At 62.8% G+C, this 27,258-nt stretch overlaps 1 protein-coding gene across 1 annotated transcript in view; it reads right to left on the reverse strand.

The window, feature by feature from the left end:
* The window catches only part of ppp2r5b (protein phosphatase 2, regulatory subunit B', beta), a 132,418-nt gene that overhangs the window by 47,045 nt on the left and 58,115 nt on the right, over nt 1–27,258 (reverse strand). Inside the window, exons 3-7 of the mRNA XM_041181915.1 lie at nt 26,608–26,709; nt 24,938–25,030; nt 24,547–24,677; nt 5,877–5,936; nt 5,341–5,449 (exon numbers count right to left, since the gene is read on the reverse strand). Coding sequence (XP_041037849.1) covers nt 5,341–5,449; nt 5,877–5,936; nt 24,547–24,677; nt 24,938–25,030; nt 26,608–26,709 — 495 coding nt within the window. The remainder of the gene's footprint in view (nt 1–5,340; nt 5,450–5,876; nt 5,937–24,546; nt 24,678–24,937; nt 25,031–26,607; nt 26,710–27,258) is intronic.

Below are 27,258 nucleotides of genomic sequence, written 5' to 3' on the forward strand. Positions count from 1 at the left end.
TTTCCACCATCACTATGGAGACACCAGTGTTTGGTTCTGATTGTTACAGCTCATTTTCCAGTTGCAATCACACCAACACTCCCTTCACTGTCAGTTATAATGCTACATTTAGTTTAGTCCTGTCAGCCTCACCAACATGAATACCAATCAACCAATCTTGCCAGAGAAAGAGAGAGACAGAGATAGAGGCGCAGTGGGAGAGGGAGCGGCGGGTGAGCAGTAGGCTGGGTGAGTGAGCAGGCGGCAGGAAGGGTGACCAAGCGCAAAGAGGCAGAGAGAGGCGGGGGCAGAGAGAGAGAGCGAGAGGAGAGCCGGGTGCAGAGAGAGGGAGAGAGAGAGAGAGAGAGAGAGAGGAGAGCTGGGTGCAGAGAGAGAGAGAGAGAGAGAGAGAGAGAGAGAGAGAGGAGAGCCAGGTGCAGAGAGAGAGTGAGAGACAGAGAGAGCGAGAGGAGAGCCGGGGGCGCAGAGAGAGAGCGAGAGGAGAGCAGGAGGCGCAGAGAGAGAGCGAGAGGTGAGGCGGGGGCGCAGAGAGAGAGCGAGAGGAGAGCCGGGGGCGCAGAGAGAGAGCGAGAGGAGAGCCGGGGGCGCAGAGAGAGAGCGAGAGGAGAGCAGGAGGTGCAGAGAGAGAGCGAGAGGTGAGGCGGGGGCGCAGAGAGAGAGCGAGAGGAGAGCCGGGGGCGCAGAGAGAGAGCGAGAGGAGAGCCGGGGGCGCAGAGAGAGAGCGAGAGGAGAGCCGGGGGCGCAGAGAGAGAGCGAGAGGAGAGCCGGGGGCGCAGAGAGAGCGAGAGGAGAGCCGGGGGGCGCAGAGAGAGAGCGAGAGGAGAGCCGGGGGCGCAGAGGGAGCGAGAGGAGAGCAGGGGGCGCAGAGAGAGAGCGAGAGGAGAGCCGGGGGTGCAGAGAGAGAGCGAGAGGAGAGCCGGGGGTGCAGAGAGAGAGCAAGAGGAGAGGCAGGGGCGCAGAGAGAGCGAGAGGAGAGACGGGGGCGCAGAGAGAGCGAGAGGAGAGACGGGGGCGCAGAGAGAGAGAGGCGGGGCAGAGAGCGAGAGGCTGCGGCAGTGGGGATGGGTGCAGGGGATGGGGGAGGGGGTCCAGAGGACGGGGGGGAGGGGCCCCGGGGGACGGGGGGGAGGGGGCGGATGAGACGGGGGGGACGGAGGGGACGGGGGGCGGAGGGGATGGTGGGGGGGGGGGGGGCGGAGGGGACGGGGTGGCGGAGGGGACGGGGGGCGCGGAGGGGACATGGGGGGGCGGCGGAGGGGACATGGGGGGGCGGAGGGGACATGGGGAGGGCGGAGGGGACATGGGGGGGCGGCGGAGGGGACATGGGGGGGCGGCGGAGGGGACATGGGGGGGCGGCGGAGGGGACATGGGGGGGCGGCGGAGGGGACATGGGGGGCGGCGGAGGGGACATGGGGGGGCGGCGGAGGGGACATGGGGGGGGCGGCGGAGGGGACATGGGGGGGCGGCGGAGGGGACATGGGGGGGGCGGCGGAGGGGACATGGGGGGGCGGCGGAGGGGACATGGGGGGGGCGGCGGAGGGGACATGGGGGGGCGGCGGAGCGGACATGGGGGGGCGGCGGAGCGGACATGGGGGGCGGCGGAGCGGACATGGGGGGCGGCGGAGCGGACATGGGGCGGCGGAGGGGACATGGGGGGGCGGAGGGGACATGGGGGGGCGGAGGGGAAAGGGGGGCAGAGGGGAAAGGGGGGGTGGTGGCAGAGGGGATGGGGGGTGGGTGGTGGCGGAGGGGGCGGGGGGGGTGTCTGGGAGATACGAGGTTTATTCAGTGACGGAAAATCAAATTTTCTAGGCCTCATTACAGCCTTGACCAACCTCCCCCCTCACTAACCTCCCCCCTCACTAACCTCCCCCCTCACTAAAATCCACACTCAACCACCTTCAGCTGCTTCATCAATGACCTTCCTTCCATCATAAGGTCAGAAGTGGGGATGTTCGCTGTTGATTGCACAATGTTCAGCACCATTCGCGACTCCTCAGATACTGAAGCAGTCCATGTCCAAATGCAGCAAGACCTGGACAATATCCAGGCTTGGGCTGACAAGTGGCAAGTAACATTCACACCACACAAGTGTCAGGCAATGACCATCTCCAACAAGAGAGAATCCAACCATCGCCCCTTGATATTCAATAGCATTACCATCACTGAATCCCCCACTATCAACATCCTGGGGGTTACCATTGACCAGAATCTGAACTGGACTAGCCATAAAAATACTGTGGCTACAAGAGGTCAGAGGCTGGGAATCCTGCAATGAGTAACTCACCTCCTGACTCCCCAAAGTTTCTCCGCCGCAAGGCATACGTCAGGAATGGGATCGAATATACATCATACTTTAGGAAGAACGTGCAGATCCTTGAGAGGGTGCGGAGGAGATTGGCCAGAACGGTCACTGGGATGAAGGGATCTTAGCGATAGGGGTTAGTGGTTGGAGAAGCTGGGGTTGTTCTCCTTGGGGCAAAAGAGATTGAGGGAGGGGAATTTGATAGGAGGTGGACAAGATGGTGACAGGTTTGGATAAAGTAGACAAAGTGAAGCTGTTTCCATTGGCTGATGGGACAAAGATTAGGCCGGGTGGGCACAGGTTGAAGGTTTTGGGCAAGGAGGGGATGTGAGGAGGAACTTCTTTGTCCACAGTGAGTAGTGATGACTTGGAACTCGCTGCCCACGAGTGTGTGTGTATGTGTGCGTGTGTGTGTGTGTGTGTGTGTGTGTATAAGCGGAGACAATGAGTGATTTCAAAAGGAAATTGGAAGAGCGCTCGAGGGAAATGAACTTGCAGGGATACGGGGATAGGACAGGGGGGATGGGACTGACTGCATTGGTGTACAGAGCCAGCATGGACTCAATAGGCCGAATGGCCTCCTCCTGTGCTGTAATGTCTCTCCACTTGTCTGGAAGAGTACAGCTCCAACAAGTAAATTCAACACCACCCAGGACAAAGCAGCCCCGCTAGATTGGCCCCCCATCCAGCACCTTAAACATTCACTCCCTTCACCACCGATGCACAGTGATAACAGTGTGTGTACCATCTACAAGGAGCACTACAGGAACTCACTAAGGCTCCTTGGCCAGCACCTTCCAAATCTGGGGCCCCTACCACCTAGAAGGACGAGGGCAGCAGACACATGGGGAACACCACCACCTGCAAGTTCCCCTCCAAGTCACTCACCATCCTGACTTGGAAATATATCGGCCATTCCTTCACTGTCGCTGGGCCAAAACCCTGGAACTCCCTCCCTGAGAGCACTGTGGACTGCACACCTACACCACGTGGACTGCAGCGGCTCAAGGTAGTGGCTCACCACCACCTTCTCAAGGGAAATTAGGGATGGGCAATAAATGCTGGCCCAGCAGTGAAGCCCACATCTAATGAATGAATAAAAATAATCAAGCTACTTGTGTCTCTGACCCATTCAACAGGCAGTGAGCGCCCTCTGGCAGGGTGTGTGAGAAATGAATCTCAGGGCAAGAGGCTCATTGATAGAATTGGGTCCAAGTGCAATGTGTGAGCTTAACACTGACTGCACCCCAGTAACAAGCAGGGTGGTGAGGGAGGGAAGGGGTTGGGGAAGGGCTGGGGGTCCACCATTCTGTGCCCACCATTCCCTCCCATCCCCCACCCCCACCCCCCACCTCACTACCCCCATGCCCCACATCTCCAGAGCAGGAGATTCCTCTGCCCCTGAAGTTCCATCTCTGGGGCAATAGCCAACAATTTATTCCCCCTCAAGTGCGGTCATAGGAACTTAGAAAAGAGGAGTAGGCCATTCGGCCCCTCGAGCCTGCTCTGCTATTCAGTTAGATCATGGCCGATCATCTACCTCAATGCCATCTTCCCTCATTACCCTCGTATCCCGTGATGTCATTAGTCTCCAGAAATCTATCGCTACCTGTCCTGAACATGCTCAATGACTGAGCCTCCACTTCCCTCTGGGGTGGAGAATTCCAAAGATTCACCACCCTCCGTGTGAAGAAATTCCTCCTCATCTTGGTCCTAAATGGCCTGGCCTCTTATTCTGAGACCGTGTCCCCTGGTTCTAGACCCACCAGCCAGGGGGAAACATCCTAACCACATTCACCCTGTCACGCCCTGTAGGAATTCTGTAAGTTTCAATGGGATCACCCCTCAATTCTTCGAAACTCTGGAGAATTCAGGCCCGGTCTCCTCATTCTCTCTTCATTAGACAGTCCGGCTACCCCAGGGATTAGTCTGGTGAATCTCTGCTCCACTCCCCCCTCTATGGCAAGTACATCCTTCCTTGCGTAAAGGGACCAAAACTGTATGCAGGGACGGCACTGCCCTTCCCCAGAGTCAACCCTTGGACAGTTGGCAGGGGTACAGCCAGGTGGGGGTGGGTCATGACACTGCTGTAAATGGCAGGCACTCTCTCTCTTACAACTGGGCCGCTCCATAGTACAGACACAATAGCACACAGTGCCCCTCATGTGACTGTGAGAGGTGCCGGGGAAGAAGAACAGAGAATCAAACACTTCATTGCAAGGCGAGAGCTGTTTGGAACAAAGACTCAGAATCCCAGGAACGACCCAGGGCGAGAGTCAAGAGTGGAGTTTAACACAGCTGCCCTCGGAGGGTGAAGGGGGTGGCCAATGTTCCCTCTGGAGCATTGATCCATAACAGGAGACCACATACACGACAAGTCATTTATGGCACAGCGGGATGGCCACTCCGCCCATCGAGTCCATGCCGGCTCTCGGTACACCAATCCAGTCAGTCCCATCCCCCCTGTACTATCCCCCTATCCCTGCAAGTTTATTTCCCTCCAGTGCCCATCCAATTTCCTTTTGAAATCATTCATCGTCTCCGCTTCCACCCCACTCCTCGTGGGCAGTGAGTTCCTGGTCATCACCGCTCGCTGCAGGACAAGGTTCCTCCTCCCCTTACCCAAAACCTTCAATCTGTGCCCCTCCCTCAGTCCTTGTACCATCAGCCAATGGGAACAGCTTTTCTTTACCTACCTTATCCAAACCCTTATCCACCTCTATCGGATCCCACTCACCCCCCTCAATCTCCTTCGCTCTAAGGAGAACAACCCCAGCTTCTCTGACCCCTAACCCCTGTCGCTAAAATCCCCTCATCCCTGGGACCGTTCCGGCCAATCTCCTCCGCAACCCTCGCGAGGGATTCTCGTGTCCTCCCGCGGCCGGTGGGAGGGGGTAACACGCGCGGGGGTTGGGGGGTTGGGGTGTGTGTGTTGGTTAGGATCAAGCGGCGGGGTACGCGGGCGTGTTCCTGGGAGGGGAGGCGGGGGAAGGTTCCCTGACGGCATTCCCAGCTCCTGCGGCGTTATCCAGTACCTGTGCGTGAAAGAGCGAGAGAGTCCGCGACGTGTGGAGAGGTATCAGCACCCGCAGCAGGAACTGTTTGTGTTCAGCCTTAAGTGGAAGTGCAAAGCCATTGATGATGCTGCGGGGGAGACAAGGAACAAAAGGCGGTTTAAATACCGAGGAATATCTTAGCCCGTCGTCCAGCACAGTTCATACCCCTCAAACCGGCAGTGTTAAACCAACGGCTTCACTTAGAACCTGAATAGGTTCGGGGTGGGGGAAATGGGGGCAGGGGACTGGGTTTGAGCACAAGTATCAAAAACATACCCCTCCCCCGCCTCATAGAGCACGCTAGCCCCCCACCCCCCCACATCAGGGCCGAAGCCAGGCCCATCCCATTCAGCGGTATAACTCCGCTCGTAAAGGACTGGGTCCCTGCTGACCGCCAGACCCACAGCCCCCGCCCCCTCCCCCCCCCCCACCACCCCCAACTCTGGGTGTCCAGCGGGCCCAGGCAGCAGAGGAACCTCAACGGGAAGGCTGAGTTTTTGACGGCCGGCTCTCACCTCCCGAGGATCTCCAGCAGTTCAGCCACGCCGTTGAAGTGTTCAGACTCGTATATAAACCTGAGGAGAGAACAGAGGTGCAGTGAGACACAGCGGGGCTGGCACCAAGACACAAGGTGACCAGCACGCTGTGCGGCCGGTTACCGGGACACACGCCCTGGCGTCGGTAACTACGTCACTCGCTCCCGATATCGGTAATTCCACCTCCCCAGCGCACCTGCCCCCGCCAACACGCATGCACTCACACAGACACGCTAACAGTGCAGGGCTCTTTGCCTGTGATTTGCCCACATACATGTCCTTGTGATGGAAGGAGGGGGTGGTGTGGGAAATGCAATTGGGGAAAAACCCCTCCCTGAATACTGGGCAGGGGTAGATCACAGAGGCATGCATCTCGGTGTTACTGTATCTCAGTGTTCGACGGGGATAGAGACTGGAAAGGCAAAGCGTGTCAGCGACAGATCAGGTGTAAACAGGAAGCCCGCCTGGTGCACAGGAGTCAGGGAGCCTGGGTGTGCAGGCCATGGGGTAAGGGCAGAGCCTGGGTGTGCAGGCCATGGGGTAAGGGCAGAGCCTGGGTGTGCAGGCCATGGGGTAAGGGCAGAGCCTGGGTGTGCAGGCCATGGGGTAAGGGCAGAGCCTGGGTGTGCAGGCCATGGGGTAAGGGCAGAGCCTGGGTGTGCAGGCCATGGGCTAAGTGTGGAGCCTGGGTGTGCAGGCCATGGGCTAAGTGTGGAGCATGGGTGTGCAGGCCACGGGGTAAGGGCAGAGCCTGGGTGTGCAGGCCATGGGGTAAGGGCAGAGCCTGGGTGTGCAGGCCATGGGGTAAGGGCAGAGCCTGGGTATGCAGACCACGGGGTAAGGGCAGAGCCTGGGTGTGCAGGCCACGGGGTAAGGGCAGAGCCTGGGTGTGCAGGCCACGGGGTAAGGGCAGAGCCTGGGTGTGCAGGTCATGGGCAAAGTGTGGAGCCTGGGTGTGCAGGCCATGGGCTAAGTGTGGAGCCTGGGTGTGCAGGCCATGGGCTAAGTGTGGAGCCTGGGTGTGCAGGCCACGGGGTAAGGGCAGAGCCTGGATGTGTAGGCCATGGGGTAAGGGCAGAGCCTGGGTGTGCAGGTCATGGGCAAAGTGTGGAGCCTGGGTGTGCAGGCCATGGGGTAAGGGCAGAGCCTGGGTGTGCAGGCCATGGGGTAAGGGCAGAGCCTGGGTGTGCAGGCCATGGGGTAAGGGCAGAGCCTGGGTGTGCAGGCCATGGGGTAAGGGCAGAGCCTGGGTGTGCAGGCCATGGGGTAAGGGCAGAGCCTGGGTGTGCAGGCCATGGGGTAAGGGTGGAGCCTGGGTGTGCAGGCCATGGGGTAAGTGTGGAGCCCGGGTGTGCAGGCCATGGGGTAAGTGTGGAGCCTGGGTGTGCAAGCCATGGGGTAAGGGAAGAGCCTGGGTGTGCAGGCCATGGGGTAAGTGTGGAGCCTGGGTGTGCAGGCCATGGGGTAAGTGTGGAGCCTGGGTGTGCAGGCCATGGGGTAAGGGTGGAGCCTGGGTGTGCAGGCCATGGGGTAAGGGAAGAGCCTGGGTGTGCAGGCCATGGGGTAAGTGTGGAGCCTGGGTGTGCAGGCCATGGGGTAAGGGCAGAGCCTGGGTGTGCAGGCCATGGGGTAAGGGTGGAGCCTGGGTGTGCAGGCCATGGGGTAACGGTGGAGCCTGGGTGTGCAGGCCATGGGGTAAGTGTGGAGCCCGGGTGTGCAGGCCATGGGGTAAGGGTGGAGCCTGGGTGTGCAGGCCATGGGGTAAGGGCAGAGCCTGGGTGTGCAGGCCATGGGGTAAGTGTGGAGCCTGGGTGTGCAGGCCATGGGGTAAGGGCAGAGCCTGGGTGTGCAGGCCATGGGGTAAGGGCAGAGCCTGGGTGTGCAGGCCATGGGGTAAGTGTGGAGCCTGGGTGTGCAGGCCATGGGGTAAGGGCAGAGCCTGGGTGTGCAGGCCATGGGGTAAGTGTGGAGCCTGGGTGTGCAGGCCATGGGGTAAGTGTGGAGCCCGGGTGTGCAGGCCATGGGGTAAGTGTGGAGCCTGGGTGTGCAGGCCATGGGGTAAGTGTGGAGCCTGGGTGTGCAGGCCATGGGGTAAGGGTGGAGCCTGGGTGTGCAGGCCATGGGGTAAGGGTGGAGCCTGGGTGTGCAGGCCATGGGGTAAGGGAAGAGCCTGGGTGTGCAGGCCATGGGGTAAGTGTGGAGCCTGGGTGTGCAGGCCATGGGGTAAGGGCAGAGCCTGGGTGTGCAGGCCATGGGGTAAGGGTGGAGCCTGGGTGTGCAGGCCATGGGGTAACGGTGGAGCCTGGGTGTGCAGGCCATGGGGTAAGTGTGGAGCCCGGGTGTGCAGGCCATGGGGTAAGGGTGGAGCCTGGGTGTGCAGGCCATGGGGTAAGGGCAGAGCCTGGGTGTGCAGGCCATGGGGTAAGTGTGGAGCCCGGGTGTGCAGGCCATGGGGTAAGTGTGGAGACCGGGTGTGCAGGCCATGGGGTAAGTGTGGAGCCCGGGTGTGCAGGCCATGGGGTAAGGGAAGAGCCTGGGTGTGCAGGCCATGGGGTAAGGGTGGAGCCTGGGTGTGCAGGCCATGGGGTAAGGGCAGAGCCTGGGTGTGCAGGCCATGGGGTAAGGGCAGAGCCTGGGTGTGCAGGCCATGGGGTAAGGGTGGAGCCTGGGTGTGCAGGCCATGGGGTAACGGTGGAGCCTGGGTGTGCAGGCCATGGGGTAAGTGTGGAGCCCGGGTGTGCAGGCCATGGGGTAAGGGTGGAGCCTGGGTGTGCAGGCCATGGGGTAAGGGCAGAGCCTGGGTGTGCAGGCCATGGGGTAAGGGCAGAGCCTGGGTGTGCAGGCCATGGGGCAAGTGTGGAGCCTGGGTGTGCAGGCCACGGGGTAAGGGCAGAGCCTGGGTGTGCAGGCCACGGGGTAAGGGCAGAGCCTGGGTGTGCAGGTCATGGGCAAAGTGTGGAGCCTGGGTGTGCAGGCCATGGGCTAAGTGTGGAGCCTGGGTGTGCAGGCCACGGGGTAAGGGCAGAGCCTGGATGTGTAGGCCATGGGGTAAGGGCAGAGCCTGGGTGTGCAGGTCATGGGCAAAGTGTGGAGCCGAGCCTGGGTGTGCAGGCCATGGGGTAAGGGCAGAGCCTGGGTGTGCAGGCCATGGGGTAAGGGCAGAGCCTGGGTGTGCAGGCCATGGGGTAAGGGCAGAGCCTGGGTGTGCAGGCCATGGGGTAAGGGCAGAGCCTGGGTGTGCAGGCCATGGGGTAAGGGTGGAGCCTGGGTGTGCAGGCCATGGGGTAACGGTGGAGCCTGGGTGTGCAGGCCATGGGGTAAGTGTGGAGCCCGGGTGTGCAGGCCATGGGGTAAGGGTGGAGCCTGGGTGTGCAGGCCATGGGGTAAGGGCAGAGCCTGGGTGTGCAGGCCATGGGGTAAGTGTGGAGCCTGGGTGTGCAGGCCATGGGGTAAGGGCAGAGCCTGGGTGTGCAGGCCATGGGGTAAGTGTGGAGCCTGGGTGTGCAGGCCATGGGGTAAGTGTGGAGCCCGGGTGTGCAGGCCATGGGGTAAGTGTGGAGCCTGGGTGTGCAGGCCATGGGGTAAGGGAAGAGCCTGGGTGTGCAGGCCATGGGGTAAGTGTGGAGCCTGGGTGTGCAGGCCATGGGGTAAGTGTGGAGCCTGGGTGTGCAGGCCATGGGGTAAGGGTGGAGCCTGGGTGTGCAGGCCATGGGGTAAGGGAAGAGCCTGGGTGTGCAGGCCATGGGGTAAGTGTGGAGCCTGGGTGTGCAGGCCATGGGGTAAGGGCGGAGCCTGGGTGTGCAGGCCATGGGGTAAGGGTGGAGCCTGGGTGTGCAGGCCATGGGGTAACGGTGGAGCCTGGGTGTGCAGGCCATGGGGTAAGGGTGGAGCCCGGGTGTGCAGGCCATGGGGTAAGGGTGGAGCCTGGGTGTGCAGGCCATGGGGTAAGGGCAGAGCCTGGGTGTGCAGGCCATGGGGTAAGTGTGGAGCCTGGGTGTGCAGGCCATGGGGTAAGGGCAGAGCCTGGGTGTGCAGGCCATGGGGTAAGGGCAGAGCCTGGGTGTGCAGGCCATGGGGTAAGTGTGGAGCCCGGGTGTGCAGGCCATGGGGTAAGGGTGGAGCCTGGGTGTGCAGGCCATGGGGTAAGGGCAGAGCCTGGGTGTGCAGGCCATGGGGTAAGTGTGGAGCCTGGGTGTGCAGGCCATGGGGTAAGTGTGGAGCCCGGGTGTGCAGGCCATGGGGTAAGTGTGGAGCCTGGGTGTGCAGGCCATGGGGTAAGTGTGGAGCCTGGGTGTGCAGGCCATGGGGTAAGGGTGGAGCCTGGGTGTGCAGGCCATGGGGTAAGGGTGGAGCCTGGGTGTGCAGGCCATGGGGTAAGGGAAGAGCCTGGGTGTGCAGGCCATGGGGTAAGTGTGGAGCCTGGGTGTGCAGGCCATGGGGTAAGGGAAGAGCCTGGGTGTGCAGGCCATGGGGTAAGGGTGGAGCCTGGGTGTGCAGGCCATGGGGTAACGGTGGAGCCTGGGTGTGCAGGCCATGGGGTAAGTGTGGAGCCCGGGTGTGCAGGCCATGGGGTAAGGGTGGAGCCTGGGTGTGCAGGCCATGGGGTAAGGGCAGAGCCTGGGTGTGCAGGCCATGGGGTAAGTGTGGAGCCCGGGTGTGCAGGCCATGGGGTAAGTGTGGAGCCCGGGTGTGCAGGCCATGGGGTAAGTGTGGAGCCCGGGTGTGCAGGCCATGGGGTAAGGGAAGAGCCTGAGTGTGCAGGCCATGGGGTAAGGGTGGAGCCTGGGTGTGCAGGCCATGGGGTAAGGGCAGAGCCTGGGTGTGCAGGCCATGGGGTAAGGGCAGAGCCTGGGTGTGCAGGCCATGGGGAAAGGGCAGAGCCTGGGTGTGCAGGCCATGGGGTAAGGGTGGAGCCTGGGTGTGCAGGCCATGGGGTAACGGTGGAGCCTGGGTGTGCAGGCCATGGGGTAAGTGTGGAGCCCGGGTGTGCAGGCCATGGGGTAAGGGTGGAGCCTGGGTGTGCAGGCCATGGGGTAAGGGCAGAGCCTGGGTGTGCAGGCCATGGGGTAAGGGCAGAGCCTGGGTGTGCAGGCCATGGGGTAAGTGTGGAGCCTGGGTGTGCAGGCCATGGGGTAAGGGCAGAGCCTGGGTGTGCAGGCCATGGAGTAAGTGTGGAGCCTGGGTGTGCAGGCCATGGGGTAAGTGTGGAGCCCGGGTGTGCAGGCCATGGGGTAAGTGTGGAGCCCGGGTGTGCAGGCCATGGGGTAAGTGTGGAGCCTGGGTGTGCAGGCCATGGGGTAAGTGTGGAGCCTGGGTGTGCAGGCCATGGGGTAAGGGAAGAGCCTGGGTGTGCAGGCCATGGGATAAGGGTGGAGCCTGGGTGTGCAGGCCATGGGATAAGGGTGGAGCCTGGGTGTGCAGGCCATGGGGTAAGGGCAGAGCCTGGGTGTGCAGGCTATGGGGTAAGTGTGGAGCCTGGGTGTGCAGGCCATGGGGTAAGTGTGGAGCCTGGCTGTGCAGGCCATGGGGTAACGGTGGAGCCTGGGTGTGCAGGCCATGGGGTAACGGTGGAGCCTGGGTGTGCAGGCCATGGGGTAAGGGCAGAGCCTGGGTGTGCAGGCCATGGGATAAGTGTGGAGCCTGGGTGTGCAGGCCATGGGATAAGTGTGGAGCCTGGGTGTGCAGGCCATGGGGTAACGGTGGAGCCTGGGTGTGCAGGCCATGGGGTAACGGTGGAGCCTGGGTGTGCAGGCCATGGGGTAAGTGTGGAGCCTGGGTGTGCAGGCCATGGGGTAAGGGCAGAGCCTGGGTGTGCAGGCCATGGGGTAAGTGTGGAGCCTGGGTGTGCAGGCCATGGGGTAACGGTGGAGCCTGGGTGTGCAGGCCACGGGGTAAGCGTGGAGCCTGGGTGTGCAGGCCATGGGGTAAGTGTGGAGCCTGGGTGTGCAGGCCATGGGGTAAGGGCAGAGCCTGGGTGTGCAGGCCATGGGGTAAGGGCAGAGCCTGGGTGTGCAGGCCATGGGGTAAGTGTGGAGCCTGGGTGTGCAGGCCATGGGGTAAGTGTGGAGCCTGGGTGTGCAGGCCATGGGGTAAGGGAAGAGCCTGGGTGTGCAGGCCACGGGGTAAGGGCAGAGCCTGGGTGTGCAGGCCATGGGGTAAGTGTGGAGCGTGGGTGTGCAGGCCATGGGGTAAGTGTGGAGCCTGGGTGTGCAGGCCATGGGGTAAGTGTGGAGCCTGGGTGTGCAGGCCACGGGGTAAGTGTGGAGCCTGGGTGTGCAGGCCATGGGGTAAGGGAAGAGCCTGGGTGTGCAGGCCATGGGGTAAGGGTGGAGCCTGGGTGTGCAGGCCATGGGGTAAGGGCAGAGCCTGGGTGTGCAGGCCATGGGGTAAGGGCAGAGCCTGGGTGTGCAGGCCATGGGGTAAGGGCAGAGCCTGGGTGTGCAGGCCATGGGGTAAGGGTGGAGCCTGGGTGTGCAGGCCATGGGGTAACGGTGGAGCCTGGGTGTGCAGGCCATGGGGTAAGTGTGGAGCCCGGGTGTGCAGGCCATGGGGTAAGGGTGGAGCCTGGGTGTGCAGGCCATGGGGTAAGGGCAGAGCCTGGGTGTGCAGGCCATGGGGTAAGTGTGGAGCCTGGGTGTGCAGGCCATGGGGTAAGGGCAGAGCCTGGGTGTGCAGGCCATGGAGTAAGTGTGGAGCCTGGGTGTGCAGGCCATGGGGTAAGTGAGGAGCCCGGGTGTGCAGGCCATGGGGTAAGTGTGGAGCCTGGGTGTGCAGGCCATGGGGTAAGTGTGGAGCCTGGGTGTGCAGGCCATGGGGTAAGGGTGGAGCCTGGGTGTGCAGGCCATGGGGTAAGGGAAGAGCCTGGGTGTGCAGGCCATGGGGTAAGGGAAGAGCCTGGGTGTGCAGGCCATGGGGTAAGGGCAGAGCCTGGGTGTGCAGGCCATGGGGTAATGGTGGAGCCTGGGTGTGCAGGCCATGGGGTAAGTGTGGAGCCCGGGTGTGCAGGCCATGGGGTAAGGGTGGAGCCTGGGTGTGCAGGCCATGGATAAGGGCAGAGCCTGGGTGTGCAGGCCATGGGGTAAGTGTGGAGGCTGGGTGTGCAGGCCATGGGGTAAGGGCAGAGCCTGGGTGTGCAGGCCATGGAGTAAGTGTGGAGCCTGTGTGTGCAGGCCATGGGGTAAGTGTGGAGCCCGGGTGTGCAGGCCATGGGGTAAGTGTGGAGCCCGGGTGTGCAGGCCATGGGGTAAGTGTGGAGCCTGGGTGTGCAGGCCATGGGGTAAGTGTGGAGCCTGGGTGTGCAGGCCATGGGGTAAGGGTGGAGCCTGGGTGTGCAGGCCATGGGGTAAGGGCAGAGCCTGGGTGTGCAGGCCATGGGGTAAGGGCAGAGCCTGGGTGTGCAGGCTATGGGGTAAGTGTGGAGCCTGGGTGTGCAGGCCATGGGGTAAGTGTGGAGCCTGGGTGTGCAGGCCATGGGGTAACGGTGGAGCCTGGGTGTGCAGGCCATGGGGTAATGGTGGAGCCTGGGTGTGCAGGCCATGGGGTAAGTGTGGAGCCTGGGTGTGCAGGCCATGGGGTAAGTGTGGAGCCCGGGTGTGCAGGCCATGGGGTAAGTGTGGAGGCTGGGTGTGCAGGCCATGGAGTAAGGGTGGAGCCTGGGTGTGCAGGCCATGGGGTAAGGGAAGAGCCTGGGTGTGCAGGCCATGGGGTAAGTGTGGAGCCTGGGTGTGCAGGCCATGGGGTAAGTGTGGAGCCTGGGTGTGCAGGCCATGGGGTAAGGGTGGAGCCTGGGTGTGCAGGCCATGGGGTAAGGGCAGAGCCTGGGTGTGCAGGCCATGGGGTAAGTGTGGAGCCTGGGTGTGCAGGCCATGGGGTAAGTGTGGAGCCTGGGTGTGCAGGCCATGGGGTAACAGTGGAGCCTGGGTGTGCAGGCCATGGGGTAACGGTGGAGCCTGGGTGTGCAGGCCATGGGGTAAGGGCAGAGCCTGGGTGTGCAGGCCATGGAGTAAGTGTGGAGCCTGGGTGTGCAGGCCATGGGGTAAGTGTGGAGCCCGGGTGTGCAGGCCATGGGGTAAGTGTGGAGCCCGGGTGTGCAGGCCATGGGGTAAGTGTGGAGCCTGGGTGTGCAGGCCATGGGGTAAGTGTGGAGCCTGGGTGTGCAGGCCATGGTGTAAGGGAAGAGCCTGGGTGTGCAGGCCATGGGGTAAGGGTGGAGCCTGGGTGTACAGGCCATGGGGTAAGGGCAGAGCCTGGGTGTGCAGGCCATGGGGTAAGGGCAGAGCCTGGGTGTGCAGGCTATGGGGTAAGTGTGGAGCCTGGGTGTGCAGGCCATGGGGTAAGTGTGGAGCCTGGGTGTGCAGGCCATGGGGTAACGGTGGAGCCTGGGTGTGCAGGCCATGGGGTAACGGTGGAGCCTGGGTGTGCAGGCCATGGGGTAAGTGTGGAGCCCGGGTGTGCAGGCCATGGGGTAAGTGTGGAGCCTGGGTGTGCAGGCCATGGAGTAAGGGTGGAGCCTGGGTGTGCAGGCCATGGGGTAAGGGAAGAGCCTGGGTGTGCAGGCCATGGGGTAAGTGTGGAGCCTGGGTGTGCAGGCCATGGGGTAAGTGTGGAGCCTGGGTGTGCAGGCCATGGGGTAAGGGTGGAGCCTGGGTGTGCAGGCCATGGGGTAAGGGCAGAGCCTGGGTGTGCAGGCCATGGGGTAAGTGTGGAGCCTGGGTGTGCAGGCCACGGGGTAAGGGCAGAGCCTGGATGTGTAGGCCATGGGGTAAGGGCAGAGCCTGGGTGTGCAGGTCATGGGCAAAGTGTGGAGCCTGGGTGTGCAGGCCATGGGGTAAGGGCAGAGCCTGGGTGTGCAGGCCATGGGGTAAGGGCAGAGCCTGGGTGTGCAGGCCAAGGGGTAAGGGCAGAGCCTGGGTGTGCAGGCCATGGGGTAAGGGCAGAGCCTGGGTGTGCAGGCCATGGGGTAAGGGTGGAGCCTGGGTGTGCAGGCCATGGGGTAACGGTGGAGCCTGGGTGTGCAGGCCATGGGGTAAGTGTGGAGCCCGGGTGTGCAGGCCATGGGGTAAGGGTGGAGCCTGGGTGTGCAGGCCATGGGGTAAGGGCAGAGCCTGGGTGTGCAGGCCATGGGGTAAGTGTGGAGCCTGGGTGTGCAGGCCATGGGGTAAGGGCAGAGCCTGGGTGTGCAGGCCATGGGGTAAGTGTGGAGCCTGGGTGTGCAGGCCATGGGGTAAGTGTGGAGCCCGGGTGTGCAGGCCATGGGGTAAGTGTGGAGCCTGGGTGTGCAGGCCATGGGGTAAGGGAAGAGCCTGGGTGTGCAGGCCATGGGGTAAGTGTGGAGCCTGGGTGTGCAGGCCATGGGGTAAGTGTGGAGCCTGGGTGTGCAGGCCATGGGGTAAGGGTGGAGCCTGGGTGTGCAGGCCATGGGGTAAGGGAAGAGCCTGGGTGTGCAGGCCATGGGGTAAGGGGTGAGCCTGGGTGTGCAGGCCATGGGGTAAGGGCAGAGCCTGGGTGTGCAGGCCATGGGGTAAGGGTGGAGCCTGGGTGTGCAGGCCATGGGGTAACGGTGGAGCCTGGGTGTGCAGGCCATGGGGTAAGTGTGGAGCCCGGGTGTGCAGGCCATGGGGTAAGGGTGGAGCCTGGGTGTGCAGGCCATGGGGTAAGGGCAGAGCCTGGGTGTGCAGGCCATGGGGTAAGTGTGGAGCCTGGGTGTGCAGGCCATGGGGTAAGGGCAGAGCCTGGGTGTGCAGGCCATGGGGTAAGGGCAGAGCCTGGGTGTGCAGGCCATGGGGTAAGTGTGGAGCCCGGGTGTGCAGACCATGGGGTAAGGGTGGAGCCTGGGTGTGCAGGCCATGGGGTAAGGGCAGAGCCTGGGTGTGCAGGCCATGGGGTAAGTGTGGAGCCTGGGTGTGCAGGCCATGGGGTAAGTGTGGAGCCCGGGTGTGCAGGCCATGGGGTAAGTGTGGAGCCTGGGTGTGCAGGCCATGGGGTAAGTGTGGAGCCTGGGTGTGCAGGCCATGGGGTAAGGGTGGAGCCTGGGTGTGCAGGCCATGGGGTAAGGGTGGAGCCTGGGTGTGCAGGCCATGGGGTAAGGGAAGAGCCTGGGTGTGCAGGCCATGGGGTAAGTGTGGAGCCTGGGTGTGCAGGCCATGGGGTAAGGGCAGAGCCTGGGTGTGCAGGCCATGGGGTAAGGGTGGAGCCTGGGTGTGCAGGCCATGGGGTAACGGTGGAGCCTGGGTGTGCAGGCCATGGGGTAAGTGTGGAGCCCGGGTGTGCAGGCCATGGGGTAAGGGTGGAGCCTGGGTGTGCAGGCCATGGGGTAAGGGCAGAGCCTGGGTGTGCAGGCCATGGGGTAAGTGTGGAGCCCGGGTGTGCAGGCCATGGGGTAAGTGTGGAGCCCGGGTGTGCAGGCCATGGGGTAAGTGTGGAGCCCGGGTGTGCAGGCCATGGGGTAAGGGAAGAGCCTGGGTGTGCAGGCCATGGGGTAAGGGTGGAGCCTGGGTGTGCAGGCCATGGGGTAAGGGCAGAGCCTGGGTGTGCAGGCCATGGGGTAAGTGTGGAGCCTGGGTGTGCAGGCCATGGGGTAAGTGTGGAGCCTGGGTGTGCAGGCCATGGGGTAAGGGAAGAGCCTGGGTGTGCAGGCCATGGGATAAGGGTGGAGCCTGGGTGTGCAGGCCATGGGGTAAGGGCAGAGCCTGGGTGTGCAGGCCATGGGGTAAGGGCAGAGCCTGGGTGTGCAGGCTATGGGGTAAGTGTGGAGCCTGGGTGTGCAGGCCATGGGGTAAGTGTGGAGCCTGGGTGTGCAGGCCATGGGGTAACGGTGGAGCCTGGGTGTGCAGGCCATGGGGTAACGGTGGAGCCTGGGTGTGCAGGCCATGGGGCAAGTGTGGAGCCTGGGTGTGCAGGCCATGGGGTAAGGGCAGAGCCTGGGTGTGCAGGCCATGGGGTAAGTGTGGAGCCTGGGTGTGCAGGCCATGGGGTAAGGTGGAGCCTGGTGTGAGCCTGGGTAAGGGTGGGCCGGGTGTGCAGGCCATGGGGTAAGCGTGGAGCCTGGGTGTGCAGGCCATGGGGTAAGTGTGGAGCCTGGGTGTGCAGGCCATGGGGTAAGGGCAGAGCCTGGGTGTGCAGGCCATGGGGTAAGGGCAGAGCCTGGGTGTGCAGGCCATGGGGTAAGGGCAGAGCCTGGGTGTGCAGGCCATGGGGTAAGGGCAGAGCCTGGGTGTGCAGGCCATGGGGTAAGGGCAGAGCCTGGGTGTGCAGGCCATGGGGTAAGGGCAGAGCCTGGGTGTGCAGGCCATGGGATAAGTGTGGAGCCTGGGTGTGCAGGCCGTGGGGTAAGTGTGGAGCCTGGGTGTGCAGGCCATGGGGTAAGGGAAGAGCCTGGGTGTGCAGGCCACGGGGTAAGGGCAGAGCCTGGGTGTGCAGGCCATGGGGTAAGTGTGGAGCCTGGGTGTGCAGGCCATGGGGTAAGTGTGGAGCCTGGGTGTGCAGGCCATGGGGTAAGTGTGGAGCCTGGGTGTGCAGGCCACGGGGTAAGTGTGGAGCCTGGGTGTGCAGGCCATGGGGTAAGGGAAGAGCCTGGGTGTGCAGGCCATGGGGTAAGGGTGGAGCCTGGGTGTGCAGGCCATGGGGTAAGGGCAGAGCCTGGGTGTGCAGGCCATGGGGTAAGGGCAGAGCCTGGGTGTGCAGGCCATGGGGTAAGGGCAGAGCCTGGGTGTGCAGGCCATGGGGTAAGGGTGGAGCCTGGGTGTGCAGGCCATGGGGTAACGGTGGAGCCTGGGTGTGCAGGCCATGGGGTAAGTGTGGAGCCCGGGTGTGCAGGCCATGGGGTAAGGGTGGAGCCTGGGTGTGCAGGCCATGGGGTAAGGGCAGAGCCTGGGTGTGCAGGCCATGGGGTAAGTGTGGAGCCTGGGTGTGCAGGCCATGGGGTAAGGGCAGAGCCTGGGTGTGCAGGCCATGGAGTAAGTGTGGAGCCTGGGTGTGCAGGCCATGGGGTAAGTGTGGAGCCCGGGTGTGCAGGCCATGGGGTAAGTGTGGAGCCTGGGTGTGCAGGCCATGGGGTAAGTGTGGAGCCTGGGTGTGCAGGCCATGGGGTAAGGGTGGAGCCTGGGTGTGCAGGCCATGGGGTAAGGGAAGAGCCTGGGTGTGCAGGCCATGGGGTAAGGGAAGAGCCTGGGTGTGCAGGCCATGGGGTAAGGGAAGAGCCTGGGTGTGCAGGCCATGGGGTAAGGGCAGAGCCTGGGTGTGCAGGCCATGGGGTAAGGGTGGAGCCTGGGTGTGCAGGCCATGGGGTAATGGTGGAGCCTGGGTGTGCAGGCCATGGGGTAAGTGTGGAGCCCGGGTGTGCAGGCCATGGGGTAAGGGTGGAGCCTGGGTGTGCAGGCCATGGGGTAAGGGCAGAGCCTGGGTGTGCAGGCCATGGGGTAAGTGTGGAGGCTGGGTGTGCAGGCCATGGGGTAAGGGCAGAGCCTGGGTGTGCAGGCCATGGAGTAAGTGTGGAGCCTGGGTGTGCAGGCCATGGGGTAAGTGTGGAGCCCGGGTGTGCAGGCCATGGGGTAAGTGTGGAGCCTGGGTGTGCAGGCCATGGGGTAAGTGTGGAGCCTGGGTGTGCAGGCCATGGGGTAAGTGTGGAGCCTGGGTGTGCAGGCCATGGGGTAAGGGTGGAGCCTGGGTGTGCAGGCCATGGGGTAAGGGCAGAGCCTGGGTGTGCAGGCCATGGGGTAAGGGCAGAGCCTGGGTGTGCAGGCTATGGGGTAAGTGTGGAGCCTGGGTGTGCAGGCCATGGGGTAAGTGTGGAGCCTGGGTGTGCAGGCCATGGGGTAACGGTGGAGCCTGGGTGTGCAGGCCATGGGGTAACGGTGGAGCCTGGGTGTGCAGGCCATGGGGTAAGTGTGGAGCCTGGGTGTGCAGGCCATGGGGTAAGTGTGGAGCCCGGGTGTGCAGGCCATGGGGTAAGTGTGGAGCCTGGGTGTGCAGGCCATGGGGTAAGGGTGGAGCCTGGGTGTGCAGGCCATGGGGTAAGGGCAGAGCCTGGGTGTGCAGGCCATGGGGTAAGTGTGGAGGCTGGGTGTGCAGGCCATGGGGTAAGGGCAGAGCCTTGGTGTGCAGGCCATGGAGTAAGTGTGGAGCCTGGGTGTGCAGGCCATGGGGTAAGTGTGGAGCCCGGGTGTGCAGGCCATGGGGTAAGTGTGGAGCCCGGGTGTGCAGGCCATGGGGTAAGTGTGGAGCCTGGGTGTGCAGGCCATGGGGTAAGTGTGGAGCCTGGGTGTGCAGGCCATGGGGTAAGGGTGGAGCCTGGGGGTGCAGGCCATGGGGTAAGGGCAGAGCCTGGGTGTGCAGGCCATGGGGTAAGGGCAGAGCCTGGGTGTGCAGGCTATGGGGTAAGTGTGGAGCCTGGGTGTGCAGGCCATGGGGTAAGTGTGGAGCCTGGGTGTGCAGGCCATGGGGTAACGGTGGAGCCTGGGTGTGCAGGCCATGGGGTAACGGTGGAGCCTGGGTGTGCAGGCCATGGGGTAAGTGTGGAGCCTGGGTGTGCAGGCCATGGGGTAAGTGTGGAGCCCGGGTGTGCAGGCCATGGGGTAAGTGTGGAGCCTGGGTGTGCAGGCCATGGAGTAAGGGTGGAGCCTGGGTGTGCAGGCCATGGGGTAAGGGAAGAGCCTGGGTGTGCAGGCCATGGGGTAAGTGTGGAGCCTGGGTGTGCAGGCCATGGGGTAAGTGTGGAGCCTGGGTGTGCAGGCCATGGGGTAAGGGTGGAGCCTGGGTGTGCAGGCCATGGGGTAAGGGCAGAGCCTGGGTGTGCAGGCCATGGGGTAAGTGTGGAGCCTGGGTGTGCAGGCCATGGGGTAAGTGTGGAGCCTGGGTGTGCAGGCCATGGGGTAACGGTGGAGCCTGGGTGTGCAGGCCATGGGGTAACGGTGGAGCCTGGGTGTGCAGGCCATGGGGTAAGTGTGGAGCCTGGGTGTGCAGGCCATGGGGTAACTGTGGAGCCTGGGTGTGCAGGCCATGCGGTAAGGGCAGAGCCTGGGTGTGCAGGCCATGGAGTAAGTGTGGAGCCTGGGTGTGCAGGCCATGGGGTAAGTGTGGAGCCCGGGTGTGCAGGCCATGGGGTAAGGGTGGAGTCTGGGTGTGCAGGCCATGGGGTAAGGGCAGAGCCTGGGTGTGCAGGCCATGGGGTAAGTGTGGAGGCTGGGTGTGCAGGCCATGGGGTAAGGGCAGAGCCTGGGTGTGCAGGCCATGGAGTAAGTGTGGAGCCTGGGTGTGCAGGCCATGGGGTAAGTGTGGAGCCCGGGTGTGCAGGCCATGGGGTAAGTGTGGAGCCCGGGTGTGCAGGCCATGGGGTAAGTGTGGAGCCTGGGTGTGCAGGCCATGGGGTAAGTGTGGAGCCTGGGTGTGCAGGCCATGGGGTAAGTGTGGAGCCTGGGTGTGCAGGCCATGGGGTAAGGGCAGAGCCTGGGTGTGCAGGCTATGGGGTAAGTGTGGAGCCTGGGTGTGCAGGCCATGGGGTAAGTGTGGAGCCTGGGTGTGCAGGCCATGGGGTAAGTGTGGAGCCTGGGTGTGCAGGCCATGGGGTAACGGTGGAGCCTGGGTGTGCAGGCCATGGGGTAACGGTGGAGCCTGGGTGTGCAGGCCATGGGGTAAGTGTGGAGCCTGGGTGTGCAGGCCATGGGGTAAGTGTGGAGCCCGGGTGTGCAGGCCATGGGGTAAGTGTGGAGCCTGGGTGTGCAGGCCATGGAGTAAGGGTGGAGCCTGGGTGTGCAGGCCATGGGGTAAGGGCAGAGCCTGGGTGTGCAGGCCATGGGGTAAGTGTGGAGCCTGGGTGTGCAGGCCATGGGGTAAGTGTGGAGCCTGGGTGTGCAGGCCATGGGGTAAGTGTGGAGCCTGGGTGTGCAGGCCATGGGGTAAGGGTGGAGCCTGGGTGTGCAGGCCATGGGGTAAGGGCAGAGCCTGGGTGTGCAGGCCATGGGGTAAGTGTGGAGCCTGGGTGTGCAGGCCATGGGGTAAGTGTGGAGCCTGGGTGTGCAGGCCATGGGGTAACGGTGGAGCCTGGGTGTGCAGGCCATGGGGTAACGGTGGAGCCTGGGTGTGCAGGCCATGGGGTAAGTGTGGAGCCTGGGTGTGCAGGCCATGGGGTAACGGTGGAGCCTGGGTGTGCAGGCCATGGGGTAAGGGCAGAGCCTGGGTGTGCAGGCCATGGAGTAAGTGTGGAGCCTGGGTGTGCAGGCCATGGGGTAAGTGTGGAGCCCGGGTGTGCAGGCCATGGGGTAAGTGTGGAGCCTGGGTGTGCAGGCCATGGGGTAAGTGTGGAGCCTGGGTGTGCAGGCCATGGGGTAAGGGCAGAGCCTGGGTGTGCAGGCCATGGGGTAAGGGCAGAGCCTGGGTGTGCAGGCCATGGGGTAAGGGAAGAGCCTGGGTGTGCAGGCCATGGGGTAAGGGTGGAGCCTGGGTGTGCAGGCCATGGGGTAAGGGCAGAGCCTGGGTGTGCAGGCCATGGGGTAAGGGCAGAGCCTGGGTGTGCAGGCCATGGGGTAAGTGTGGAGCCCGGGTGTGCAGGCCATGGGGTAAGTGTGGAGCCTGGGTGTGCAGGCCATGGGGTAAGTGTGGAGCCTGGGTGTGCAGGCCATGGGGTAAGTGTGGAGCCTGGGTGTGCAGGCCATGGGGTAAGTGTGGAGCCTGGGTGTGCAGGCCATGGGGTAAGTGTGGAGCCCGGGTGTGCAGGCCATGGGGTAAGGGTGGAGCCTGGGTGTGCAGGCCATGGGGTAAGGGCAGAGCCTGGGTGTGCAGGCCATGGGGTAAGTGTGGAGCCTGGGTGTGCAGGCCATGGGGTAAGTGTGGAGCCTGGGTGTGCAGGCCATGGGGTAAGTGTGGAGCCTGGGTGTGCAGGCCATGGGGTAAGTGTGGAGCCTGGGTGTGCAGGCCATGGGGTAAGTGTGGAGCCTGGGTGTGCAGGCCATGGGGTCACGCCCAAGTGCGGGAGGTGAAGAAACAGAAAACCCTAGTCAGAAGCACTGGCTAAGCACGGGGGAAATCGCTGATCTGCGGTGAAACCTCTTAGACAGACCTACGCCTCCCTCCGCTTGGCAAAACCAGAAAATAAAAACACTCCGTTCCATTTCCTAAAAGATGAATCCGATGGGGGGCGGATTTTGAGTGGATTCAGCGAGTCCTTTCATGGTCGTTTGTGTGTTGCCCTCTCTGGACCTAGGGGAGCTGCTGCTGCCTCTAACTGAGAGGCCTGCAGGTGGGGCCTAGGAGCACCATTCTCCATCATTAATAATTGATGGGCTCTCGCCCAGCATATTCCGAGTCACAGTGTATGTGAGAGAGAGAGAGGGAGAGGGAGAGGGAGAGGGAGAGGGAGAGAGAGAGAGAGAGAGAGAGAGAGAGATGGGCCTGGGTTTATAAATAGCTGGTGAGCATTTCAGAAATGTTAGAGGAGCGCTCGCTTGCAGGGTAAAGGGAACATCGAACGTTTGAGGGCTGTGAGGTTGGGGGGGGGGGCAGAGTCGGTGAGGGGACAGGGGGGAGCGACATAGCTTCCACCGCTGGGGAGAGCTCTCCTCCTTCACCCCCAACCCCCCAACTCCAGAGGGGAGGGGGTTCAGCTCAGTGCGCTACACATACACTGAGACCCTCACAGCCACTTAAAACTCTGGGGGGGGGGGGGGGGGTGTTGGGGGCACATTTTTATTGACGGCTATTGACACAGCCGGTGCAGGGGAGCCTCAGAGGCGGACGTCACAGGAGGAGGACATTCGGCCCATCGTGCCTGTGCCGGCTCTCTCTTTGAGAGAGCGATCCAGTCAGATCCCCTGCCGATTTCTTCCTTTTCGGGCATTTATCCGACTCCCCCTTTTGAAAATCCCCAATGAATCTGCTCCCACCACCTTGTCAGGCAGCGCCTTGCAGAGCGGAACAGCTCGCTGCGCAGAAAAATAAAAACAACAGCCCCCCCCCTCACCGCCCCCCCCTTCTGGTCCTTTTACCGATTCTCTTCGATCTGGGTCCCCGCTGGTCACCGACACGCCTGCCCCTGGGAACAGTTTCTCCTTATTTACCCTGTGAAAACCCTTCCTGGTTTTGAACGCCTCGATTAAACTCGGCCGGCTCGGAGAAGGAGACTAGTCACTGCTTCCACTGGGTGATGGGGGTGGGGGGTGGATGGCAGTGAGCCACAGTGGATGTCGCCTCCCTTGTGCTGCCAATTGCAGCAGCTGCCCAGGGAGACACCAGACTATCGCCAGCCTTATGCTTCCACCTATCGGGGTCCTGGACTTTGGAAGGTTGGGTGGGGGGTGGCGGTGGTGGTTTCACACTTGAGCGACAGGGGCACAGAAGCTAAGGGGGCGGAGTCAGAGACTGAGAAAGTGAGTGGACAACAGAGCGGGGTAGGGAGGAGGGGTGAGGGAGGGAGACCGAGTTGGGGGGCGGGGGGGGCAAGCCAGACGGGGAGGGAGGGAGAGTGAGACCGGAGGGGATGGAGGGAGAGGGAGACCGAGACCGGAGTGGGGAGGGAGGGGGAGGGGGAGAGGGAGGGGGAGGGGGATCAGAAGGGGGAGGGAGAGGGAGAGGGAGAAAGAGACCGGAGGGGGGAGGGAGTGGGTGGGAGAGGGGGAGTTGGAGAGGGGGAAGCGGAGAGGGGGAAGTGGAGAGGGGGAAGTGGAGAGGGGGAGGTGGAGAGGGGGAGGTGGAGAGGGGGAGGTGGAGAGGGGGAGCGGAGGGGGGGGGAGCGGAGGGGGGAAGCGGAGAGGGGGAAGCGGAGAGGGGGAAGCGGAGAGGGGGAAGCGGAGAGAGCGGGAGGGGGGGAGAGCGGGAGGGGGGGAGAGCGGGAGGGGGGGAGAGCGGGAGGGGGGGAGAGCGGGAGGGGGGGAGAGCGGGAGGGGGGGAGAGCGGGAGGGGGGAGAGCGGGAGGGGGGGAGAGCGGGAGGGGGGAGAGCGGGAGGGGGGAGAGCGGGAGGGGGGAGAGCGGGAGGGGGGAGAGCGGGAGGGGGGAGAGCGGGAGGGGGGAGAGCGGGAGGGGGAGAGCGGGAGGGGGGAGAGCGGGAGGGGGAGAGCGGGAGGGGGAGAGCGGGAGGGGGAGAGCGGGAGGGGGAGAGCGGGAGGGGGAGAGCGGGAGGGGGAGAGCGGGAGGGGGAGAGCGGGAGGGGGAATGTAGGAGGGGGAGTGTAGGAGGGGGAGTGTAGGAGGGGGAGTGTAGGAGGGGGAGAGGGGGAGGGAGAGGGGGAGAGGGATTGGGGGGGTGGGGAGTGGGGAGGGGGAGGGAGGGGGTGGGCGAGGGGCGAGGGAGAGGGAGACCGGAGGGGGGAGGGGGGGAGAGACCGACCAAGACAGGGAGACATTGAGAGAGACATAGAGTGGACAGAAAGAAGGGCAGACAGACAGGGGGAGAGAGAGAGAGAGAGAGAGAGAGAGAGGGAGAGAGAGAGAGAGGGGCCGACAGAGAGAGCGAGCAAGCGAGAGAGGTAAATGGAGAGATAGAGAGGCAGACAGAGAGACACTTATTTTACCGTTAGGCTGACAGGTGCCTCGCAAGCATAGACACTACTAGCATGTGGCGGTGGGAGGGAGAGAGTGAGTGAGAGAGAGAGATCAGAGACAGAGGGTTTGAGAGGGACAGAGAGCAGCTATCTGGTGGTGGGAACTGCCGGTTCACTCTTACCATAAAAATATATTATTGATCTGTTTGCGAATGAATGCTCGCAGTCCCAGGAACTTGCCATAAACCCGGTGAAGAACTGTCTTCAGGAAATCCCGTTCCCGAGGGTCCTCACTGTCAAACAACTCCAACAACTGTAACCAGACAGGGAGAAAAGTGCGTTTATATAAAGGTAGGGGGTGTAAGGGCGAGGGTGGGTGAGGGGGTGTAAAGGCGAAGGGGTAAAGGCAAAGGGGAGGAGGGGTGCAGAAGGATCTAGAGGGATGGATCTGGATGAGGAAGGTGCAGGCTGGGTGAGGGGAGGAGGAGGAGCTGGTGGGGCAGTGTGGGGGGGGGTGGGGAGCGGGGGGTGAATTGAGGATGGTGGGTGGTCAAGAGGTAGGGGGATAGTTACCTGGAGGACGAATTTCTGGTCGATGTAGCGTTTTGCGATGGCCGGCTGAAAATCAGGGCTCTCGAGAAACCGCAGGAAGAACTCGTACACCAGCTGGAGAGAGAGAGAGAGAGAGAGAGAGATAGGGAGAGGGAGAGGGAGAGGGAGAGGGACAGGGCTCGTTAGAGAGGCAGGGACCTGCTCTGTACCCCTCCCACCCCAGGGAGGAAGGGACCCGCACTGTACCCCCCACTTCCGGGGAGACAGGGACCCGCACTGTACCCCCCACCCTGGGGAGACAGGGACCCGCACTGTACCCCCCACCCTGGGGAGACAGGGGCCCGCACTGTACCCCCCACCCCGGGGAGACAGGGGCCCGCACTGTACCCCCCACCCCGGGGAGACAGGGGCCCGCACTGTACCCCCCACCCCGGGGAGACAGGGGCCCGCACTGTACCCCCCACCCCGGGGAGACAGGGGCCCGCACTGTACCCCCCACCCCGGGGAGACAGGGGCCCGCACTGTACCCCCCACCCCGGGGAGACAGGGGCCCGCACTGTACCCCCCACCCCGGGGAGACAGGGGCCCGCACTGTACCCCCCACCCCGGGGAGACAGGGGCCCGCACTGGACCCCCCACCCGGGGAGACAGGGGCCCGCACTGTACCCCCCACCCCGGGGAGACAGGGGCCCGCACTGTACCCCCCACCCCGGGGAGACAGGGGCCCGCACTGTACCCCCCACCCCGGGGAGACAGGGGCCCGCACTGTACCCCCCACCCTGAGTGCAGAGGTTCTCACTCTAGCCCTCACCCTGGGAACACAGGCCTGCTTCCCCTCCCGCAGCAACCTCCCCCACTGCCAAGCCCCCTCACCTGCCCGCCCCACCCTCCACACTGGGGGCACGGAACAGCAAATTACTGTTCTGGTAAAGAGCCTGTTAAATCACTATCAGATGTGGCAGGGTCAGTGACACAGACAGACAGGCCAACTGATCCAGCAACAGACAGGCACACAGACAGGCCAACACACCGCACCAACAACAGACAGACAGGGCAACAGACAGCACCTGTCATAGACAGACTGCGCCAGTGACAGACAGACAGAGCAACAGACAGCACCCTTGACACACATACAGGCAGGCCTCACAAGCAACGCAGACATGGCAACAGGCAGTGCCCTTCATAGACAGACTGTGTCAGTGACACAGACAGACAGGGCAACAGACTGTGCCCGTGATAGACAGACTGTGCTAGCAACACTGATGGACAGAGCAACAGACAGTGCCTGTGGTAGACAGACCATGCTAGCAACACAGACAGACAGAGCAACAGGCAGTGCCTGTGACACACATACAGGCAGACTGCAGCGACAAGGACAAACAGGGCAACAGACAGCGCCCATGGTAGAGAGACTGTGCCAGCGACACTGACAGACAGAGCTACAGACGGTGCCCGTGACAGACATACAGACAGACTGTCAACGACAACGGACAAACAGGGCAACAGACAGCGCCCATGACAGGCAGACAGTGCCCGTGACAGGCAGACAGCGCCGGTTTGAGAATTTGACCCGCAGGGTGGTTATGCGGAATGTTGTTGGGGGGTGGGGGTGGGGGTGGGCGGTGGGGTGGTGCGAGCTGGTTGCAGAGATAAACAACAATGAAACCCCCACAGTCCCGACCATTGCCTACCTGTAAATGGGGCCAGGAAGCTTCGAGATTTGGTTCGTCCTCTTCTGGGTCAAACTCTGGATTGTCGCTTGGCGGAAGTGTCCGGAATATGTTGACAGAGATCTAAAGAGCAGAGAGTTAATCACACACCTATTAACAGACGCACACAGGCGAGTGCACATGCAGTAGCAAGCAAGCAAACCCAAGAAGCCATCAGGACACTTTAAATAGCACAAACATTATATTTAGCATTGATATCCTGGTTTGTTTAGAGATACGAGACTGTTTGCAACTTTAGCGCCCTATCTGGCCCTGAAGTGAGCTCCCAATTCCTTATCCTAACCATCACAAATGCCACCACTTTTCACGTCTGTAACATCGCTAGTCTTCACCCCTGTCTCAGCTAGTTGGCTACTGAAACTCTCACCCACACCCTCGTTACCGTTAGACTTGACTACTCCATCACACTTCCAACACTCTAGCCTCTATAAACGACACCTTGTCCAAAACTCTGCTGACTCACGCCAAGTCAAGTCCATCCATCGCCCCCCCCCCATCCCCCACCGTGCTCGCTGACCTGCACTGGCCCCCGATCCAGCAACGCTCCGATTTTACAATTCTCATCCTTGTCTTCAAACCCCTCCGTGGCCTTCTCACCCCTGCTCCTTCAGC

The sequence above is a fragment of the Carcharodon carcharias genome (assembly GCF_017639515.1).
Source record: "Carcharodon carcharias isolate sCarCar2 chromosome 37 unlocalized genomic scaffold, sCarCar2.pri SUPER_37_unloc_1, whole genome shotgun sequence".
Lineage (NCBI taxonomy): Eukaryota > Metazoa > Chordata > Chondrichthyes > Lamniformes > Lamnidae > Carcharodon > Carcharodon carcharias.